This window comes from Pygoscelis adeliae, unplaced genomic scaffold, assembly GCF_000699105.1.
Source record: "Pygoscelis adeliae isolate BGI_AS28 unplaced genomic scaffold, ASM69910v1 Scaffold156, whole genome shotgun sequence".
Classification (NCBI taxonomy): Eukaryota; Metazoa; Chordata; class Aves; order Sphenisciformes; family Spheniscidae; genus Pygoscelis; species Pygoscelis adeliae.
In genome coordinates this window covers 726,300-734,745 of record NW_008825016.1, presented here as the reverse complement: position 1 = coordinate 734,745, position 8,446 = coordinate 726,300, and the positions used below count along the sequence as shown (strand labels likewise).

General features: G+C 39.7%; 1 protein-coding gene across 1 annotated transcript in view; it reads right to left on the bottom strand.

Annotated features, from left to right (window-relative positions):
• Positions 1-8,446, bottom strand: part of LOC103918827 (interleukin-1 receptor type 1-like) — a 24,732-nt gene that overhangs the window by 10,921 nt on the left and 5,365 nt on the right. The window contains exons 4-7 of the mRNA XM_009326238.1: positions 7,729-7,960; positions 5,489-5,675; positions 4,259-4,433; positions 2,982-3,047 (exon numbers count right to left, since the gene is read on the bottom strand). Of these exons, the coding sequence (XP_009324513.1) occupies positions 2,982-3,047; positions 4,259-4,433; positions 5,489-5,675; positions 7,729-7,960 (660 nt within the window). The remainder of the gene's footprint in view (positions 1-2,981; positions 3,048-4,258; positions 4,434-5,488; positions 5,676-7,728; positions 7,961-8,446) is intronic.

The following is an 8,446-nucleotide window of genomic DNA, read 5'->3' as shown; positions in this document are numbered from 1 at the left end:
CTGCAGGTGGATATCTGCTCCACCGTTAACCTCCATGGGCTGCAGGGGGACAGCCTGCCTCACCGTGGTCTTCACCATGGGCTGCAGGGGAATCTCTGCTCCAGCACCTGGAGCACCTCCTCCCCCTCCTTCTCCACTGACCTTGGTGTCTGCAGGGTTGTTGCTCTCACATATTCTCACCCCTCTGTCTGACTGAAGTTGCCATTGCCCAGGTTTGGGGTTTTTTCCCCCCCTTCTTGAATATGTTATCCCAGAGGTGCTACCACTATCACTGATGGGCTCGGCCTTGGCCAGCAGTGTGTCCATCTTGGAGCCGGCTGGCATTTGCTCTATCGGACACAGGGGAAGCTTCTAGCAGCTTCTCACAGAAGCCACCCCTGTAGCCCTCCCCCCTGCTACCAAAACCTTGCCAAGCAAACCCAATACAGAATGGCAGTGCCTTTTTTTAAAAAAAAAACAAAAAACCACCAAACCAAAACTTCACCAACTTCCTTTAAAGGGTCCCCCTATAGTAGGGAATCGTTTGTAGCTGTTCAGTAGCCACAATAAACCCACTTGTGGGTGAAGGCTTTGCGTCTCCTTTTAGTCTCATGCGTGACCGCTTTCCTAATGTCTGTAAGGCATCAAAGCTGGATTTGTTTATCTTAGCTGGTCTAAGGCACCCAATAATACATCAGCAACTTTTAATCAATGCAGTGTCCAAGCCATAACAAATATGGACCAAATGCTATTCTAAAATAAGGAGTCTAAACAACTTGTCGCATAACACATCTTAATATAGGCCGAGAGTCACAGGCAGCCCCTGGACTAATAATTGCTCTATTCTCCATTTTCTCAGCAAGTGCTATCAAGGATTAAGAAAATCCTAAAGGATGTCTTCAATAAATTAAAGAGCCTTTTTAAGGGCCTATGCAGATCAGACTCCTTCTGAGTAGAGGTTGCATTGGTAAGAATTTTTCTGAATTAAATGGGAAGTCATAACTAATTACCAGTCAGAACTGGGGACAAGATTTACATGATATTTTAATGGGTGGGAGATACAGTATATGGAAGCCCCACCGTAATATTACTTCATTTCTTCCACAGTTACAATAACAAAGGAAAAGGAAAGTTTGCACACAAAGATTAGGGTTGTGTGAGGCAAAAAAAGTGACTGTGGCAAGTCTCCCTGTTTCAATCTAAGATCTGGTGAACAAATTTCTTTATTAGTGGAAGAGCACAAATAAAGCTTTTCAGGCATGGAATTGTAATGAAGATGAGATGTAATTACCAGAAAAGAAGAAGCTGCTGAGCCACTTCTGAATACTTCCAACAGAATTAGATAACCATCTGAAGCCTGCAGGACTGTAAGTCTATAAGATAATACTGTTTGTGTCAGATCCTGAATATTCCCACTGTTTAAAACAAAGCCTTCTGGACTTTGGAGGAACATAATTTCTATTAAAGCTCATTCATTATTCTGGTCAAAATCTACTGATCCTCACCAGAACCTAGCAACTTTTGAATGAGATATCTTTCACACGTTGTTGAGGTCAAAAAGAAAAGGGAAAGAAAAACCCCAAAAAACCAGAACAACTGCAACAAAAAAGCCCCAAACTACAAAACCCACCAGTATTTCAGTGCTGTTCACTTTAGTTTAACACCATATACTCAAAGTTAGAATTTGGGCCAGACAAAACGTTTCACGTAATGTGAGAAGAAGCATGAAGCCTCAACATGAGAAAAGAACACCTGATATACGCAGTATTTACAAGCTCAATGTGAGAAAAAGCAGCAGCAGAAGTAGCCGTGTTATGCGGGACTACCATCAATGTGACGTTAGTAAGAATAATCCACAATGCTCTGGCCCCAGCTCCCGTGTGATGCCAGTGCCCCAACACAACCTTTCCTCAGAGATTCTCTAATGACCTAACTGGTAATAATCCTTCCTCAAAAGATTACAAAACAGCTTAGATCCTGTACTAGGAAATTCTAGTAAATAGCCAATCACACTTCTCCAAAATCAGTTAATGCCCTTTTTAATCAAATACTTTGTTTGAAACAGTTCTCCTTGGTGCAAAACAAGAAAAAAAATTAACAGTTCAAGCAGCTCCAAAACTCATTCTTCTGGGCTACATAGTAGAACACAATTCTGTCCAATATATGGTGCAATCTAAACATGTACACATTTGCCCTAGAAAAAGACTTGCATACCATATACTTGGCTCATAGAATCACAGAGTAATTGAGGTTGGAAGGGACTCTGGGAGGTCTCTAGTCCAATTTCCTGCTCAACGCAGGGCCAGCTCTGAGGTCAGACCAGGCTGCTCAGAGCTTTAGCCAGTCGGGTTCCGAAACCTCCAAGGATGGAGACTGCACAACTTATCTGGAGAGCCTGCTGCACTGCCTGACTGTCCTCACTGGGAAAAAGTTACTCCTTATATCCAGAATCTCTTGTTTAAGAAATTTCTAAGATAAACAATACCTGGGATATCCATCAACTAGCAGCTCACTGTTTCACAAAAGATCAGTATCTGAAACCTTTTAATACCCTAGAACGAGGAATAAAATCCAGGTTGTGGAGAGGGAAGGGAGACAGGAAACATACAGGAGGAGGAAAAACTACTGAACTGGTCAGCTGGTAACTACTCTAACATGTTACATATATGTAACCGTATTTCCACAGATACCAAGGATATGTCAAGACATAGATGCTGAGAAGTGGTACAAAGGACAGATGGCAATAATAAAATAAAAAAAATATATGCATCCCACCAGACACTGCCACTCAAGAGACTCTAATCTTAGGCACACAGTTATTCCCCCCGCAAACTACTTGCGGGAATCATGTTCTATCATCTGTCTTCCAGATATCCTCAATCCACATGCCTATCTCCCACTCTTGCTGAAGTCAGCGGAACTGTTCACGTGTTATTTCAGAAAGACCAAGAGCTTATTTGTTTTACTGAATGTTAATGACTTCTTAAATAGTAACTTCTTACCAAGTTCTACTTCAATTGTATTGTTCTTCGGATAAATAAACTCTGGTCTCATCCGTCGTGGTCCTTCTAACAGAAACAAAGAGAAAAATAAATTCTTCAGGCAAGAAGAGTTCCACAACTTACTTCAACTGATACTTTTACAATGGTTTCGTTTTATTGTTTGGTACTGTTGTAGCTCCATACTTACTACCAGTTTCAAATTTACAACAGAAAGTATCTCATGAGATTTGCTGTACTCTATCCAAACTATTCTATTTTAGCTTCCAAGTTAACAAAAGCTTAAGGTAAGCTTCAGCTTACCTTAAAAATACTTTAAAAAAAAAAATCTCAAATTTACTGGCAGTTGATACAAAAGTAACACAAAACCAGAAAACACAAACAAAACCAAAAACTGCGATTAACTTTGTCAGAGAGATGGATAAGGAAGAGAAAGAGGGATTGTATCAACAACCTCCTAGATCAGGTGAATATGTATTTAAGTAAAAGAGTAAACAAGCACACACTTAAACTGGGCTGGAATTGTATCATTCTGCACGATATATAGACCCGCTGCTAACAACCCACTGTTCTTGTATCAACTATCTAAAGTCAGAATTTTGATTTAATCTAAAAAGATGGACACTCTACCTCCAGCCAGCTTTTCTGATAGAACTACTATCATGGTACTGGTCAGGTCATCAGCAACGTTGCCTACAAAGACGCAATCACAACGATCACAGCAATAAATGACAGTACTGGGAGAGTGAGACAGCCAGTTCTGCATCCTGTTAGATGCAGAAAAGCACAATCAAGTGCCAACAGTAAGCCAATACTTCCCAGAGGAAGATTTATTAGCTTTATAGTATCTATACAGCTTGTCACATCTCCTTTCCCATCAATTGAGATTCTAGTGAACTCTGTAAGCAAGTTTACCAACAGGGCCACAAGCAGGTGTTTTGCTGTGATGGTCTCAGAAAAAAATCCTCTTTTTTTTTTTTTAAATTTAATTGTGCATTATTTGTTTTAGCAAAAGCAACCCCCCCACCCCAGTAACCACTGCTTCCTTCTAATTCTCATTCCTAACCCCATTTCCCCATGACAATTCTTCCACAGAAGCAATGCTCAAGGGTAGCAACATATATTACTGTATTTTAATTTTAGCATTCAGGAAAAAATTAAAGAAGGTTTGCAACTCTAATTTCACAGAGCTGAAAAGTAACATGCCAAATAGCTTATGCCTGCATACAAATATTTACAGCAGAGCCAAAAAGAGAAGAGAATAACCTCAATGCACTCACCTTTAACCTCTAGACTGATGGTTCGTGAAACATTATATTGTTTTCCCATATATGTGTATACCATACGGCATGTGTAGTTTCCTCTGTCTTGTACAGTTACATTGTGAATGAAGACAGCATTTGCACCCTCTGCCAAAAGAAGTCGCTTGTCTTCAAGAAATCCAGGCTTACACTCCTAAATATATCAAAAGTACCTGTGATTTAAGAAAACTAATAATCTGATAATTAAATAAGTTACTGAATTCTACTGATTATTAGAATACTTGCCAAATACTGATTTTTTTGAAAGCCATGATGTGGGTTCTTATCTAAGCATCACTACGCTGTAACATGAAGTCTGATGACGTCTTGCTCCATTTGCACTTTTTAAAAATCGCTGCAGCCAACCCTTTAAGTTTTCAAATGCTGTGTTTTAGTTCACTGCCTTCGTTTAATAACTTGACAGTTATCCATCTCAGGTGTAATAGAAGTTATTGCGCATGTAGCAGAGTTTATGAGAATACATGCCTGCCTTCCTGCTTCACTGAGACGAATGAGCTGCTGTAGCAGTGCCTCGTGCTGTTGGGTGTATTACCGTTTCTGTGGCAATGCAAATACAGTGAAAAACTTCCTTCTCTTTCCTGACCTATAAGCGGTTTAGAATCACTTCATCTCAAAAGAAGATGCATAGGTGCAGCACAAAGGTTATTTTACATGTACAGGCCCATGTAGCTACTTTAATAACAGCATCAGAATTAAGAGTTGAACTACTTTAGAATTGTACCTTAACATGGACAAAATACATGTTTCTAAGCTTGCATAGTCTACAGAGTATTTTGGCAGAATCAGAGCAAGAGGCATAAGAATACCACACCATGATCAACAGACAGGACAAGCCTAATATTCTGCAAAACTGAAATAATTATGCAGAGCCTTGTATTTAAGGAGACATACAAGTTTTTAAACTTATTATCTACATAAAATAATCAAAGGATAAACTAGATTTTCACAAATCAACAAACCAAAACATGTTTTTGACTCTGAAAAAACTTGCAATCCAAAGATGGACAACTGTTTTTTTAAAATATACCTCCTTACACCTCCTCAACAGTGTAGCAAGATAGACGCCTTACTCAAACTGTAGACAAAATAAACCTTCCCTTCCAAAAGCTGTTTTTCACAGTTACTTCATAACACATTTTAAATAGAATATTTCCTATCTTGTATATCTGAAATACATGTGCACAATACCTTATACCAGTGTACTTCAGGCTGATTGTCTTCATCTTTAAAGTGTTCTAGATCAGGGCATATAATCTTTCCAGTATTTGCGCTCGTTACTTTTTGTTCAAACTTCATTTTTCCGTTAAAACACAAACCGTTATCATTCTTAAAAACTGTTAAATGTACAGTTTTTTGGTCCGAGTGGTTAAGGCTCCTGTAATTAGAACAGCAGACAAGTCAGGTCATTAACAATGAAGTTCCTTGTTTCCAGCAAGTCAAGGAGTTAGTTTACGGAGAGGGACTTCAGCATCTCCACCAGCCTTGCCTCTAACACCCCTGCTACAGCCTCCCTAGCTCTTAAACACCATCCTCAGCTCCTCACCCCCTGTTCCAGACCAAGAGATGGGAATAAGCTCTGATTTTGTGTTGTAAGCAGAAGTGGAGTCTGCTCTGGAAGCACCAGAGAGGATGCTAGGACTTCTCAGAGCTGACACTCTACAGAGCCCACAGCACCAACCCAGCCTTGCCATTTTCAGCGCTACGTTTGCCAACACACAGTAGTGCAGGGTAACCCAAAACATATCTGCAGTGGAACACCCTCAGTGCCAAATGAACAGGAGAAGACGGGTTCATCTCAGCGTTCCTTGGAGGGATGTATCAAGAAAAACAGGCTGTAACTCTTAGCAGAAGAGAGACAGCTTTTGAATAACATATACATCAAGGTGCAATATAAATGTGAAACCACTTCACACCAAGAGCTCACAAGAACCTGTGGTACAGTAGCTCTGCAGAGGAGAGATGGCACTAGAAACCAGAAGCCTATGCCAGAAATACAGGAACACTCTCTATTAATTCATTGCTCAACTCTTCATTTCTCTATGCTATGCTAAGGGAGAAGTTTCCAGAAGAGTGAACTGCGTGTTTTCACAGTTCTGGCTTCAACTTCTATATACTGCACCTTGACAAGCTCTGTAATTAAGGTTTAAGTGACTGATGCACAAAATGTAGCCTACAGTTAACACAACTGAACTTTAGCAAGTTTTTTTGTCCTGCTGACATTATGCAAGCCAGGGATGTGAGGTGCCCATGGGAACACATCTCATAGCTAGAGTAACTAGAAACATAGCAGGAAAGACTAAATTAAAATTATTTAACTCGGTAGCTTTAAAAGGATTACATTTCTTCTGACTTCCAATTTTAGCTTCATTATCGACTCTGGAGCAGGAAGGTGCAAAAGCCTGCAACCTGTGCCTACGCTGGATGTTTTTGCTGATCACTGTTACTACATTCACAACCCAAACGCCTTCAGCTTAACTGGTGTACTGTATGCACACCAGTACACATAGCTACACACTACTAAAACAAGTTTTGGGTCACCCAAAAAGTCTGCATTGGCTGTTCTCAGTGTGCTGTGGCAAGACCATGAGGAAAAGAACAATTTCTGTGTGCCTTCCCAAAATTAATTTCCTGTTCAGCACACAGCGAATTTCAGTCATTATAAATAAGATTTGACCACCTGAAGTGGTGAAGTCCAGTGCACTAATCTCAGCTGTAAATATGGCAAGAGCTTTAAAGTACCGAAGAGGTGAAAAGAATCTATTCCTTTTTTCTTCTTCTCTGTGCACTCAGATCTTTTGAGCAGTACTGGGGATGCATTACTTGCACTGTCTCTAAAGCTGTCGTGCATTGCTTTGCTCTTCACATTCATTCTCATTTTTGACCAGTAACATCTGGTAATGTTTTAAAATAAAACATAAGAATAATTTTCTGCCTTTTAATTTGTAAATTTCTAAAAGGATTCCCAAAAAGTTGCTAAGCTCTCCAGAAAGTCTGTATGTGGCGATACTGCATAACATACAGAGTTTGCTCCTCTTAGATCCTGCTTCCATTAAACCACATCCAATGAAGAAACCAAAATGTTCTTCTGATCTGTCAGTATCAAACAGCAATTTGAACACAGGAGAAGCTGAAGCAGTTAAGACTCTTCCCTGTGCCCTTACACTTCGTCCAAAACAAATGAACAAACCACACAGACCATTGTTAGTATTATCATGCTTTAAGATAGTCTTCTGTATAAACCACTTTTGCAATGTGTGGAAGAGGAAAAAAAGGCTGCACGCAGAAACAAAAAGCATGGTCAAAACAGTGCTTTTAACTGATCTAAGCTCTCTACCTAGAACAAAAAATTCTGTACACTCAATTCCACAAATATATTATCACACTTGTAAGCATTAGCAACCCAGTTGTTTCCCTCCTCCCTTCCTTACCTTACATCACATTCGTAAAGTCCAGAATCTTCCAGCGTTGCAGGAATAAACCAAAGCAAGCCCCCTCGCTGATGGACCCTGGCGTCTCTCTCTGTGGTTACTGGTGTAGCACTACCATTTTTATACCATGTCAGATTGTAATCAGAGTGAAGCACTGGCAATGTAATTACTGGGCAACTAATAACTGTAGGCTCTCCAACAAGCACAAAGTAATCACAAATAACGCATTCTTCTATTAAAAAAAAAGAAAAAATATGAATGCTTTTAATCTGTATATGTTTTAGAAGTATTAATATCCATTCCAAGTTACACAGAATTAGAAAATAAACTTTCTGTAACAATTTACCATTAAAACATCACAAGGCTACCATTTTTTGTTTGTTTAGCACCTTCTGGTTGAGGATCTAAACCACACATTTTACAAAGCTTAAGCCACAACTTCCCTCTATTAAGGTAGTCAGCAACAAGCACATTTAAGTCCAACAGCCCCTGTGCAAACCACGGCGTAGGAAGATACATGAGATTCACCAGGCAACACAAGCTTCACAACTCACCTGTCATGTGCTTGTATTTGAGCATGTTAGTACTTTTGCAGAATTACCAGATTCTTAATGTAGATACTATCTATGAAAAGCATGGTGCAAACAGTAGCGGGGCAGAGCTCCTTACAGTACTCTGGCCATTATAACTGTGGGGCCAAAAACAAATTAGGAAAAAA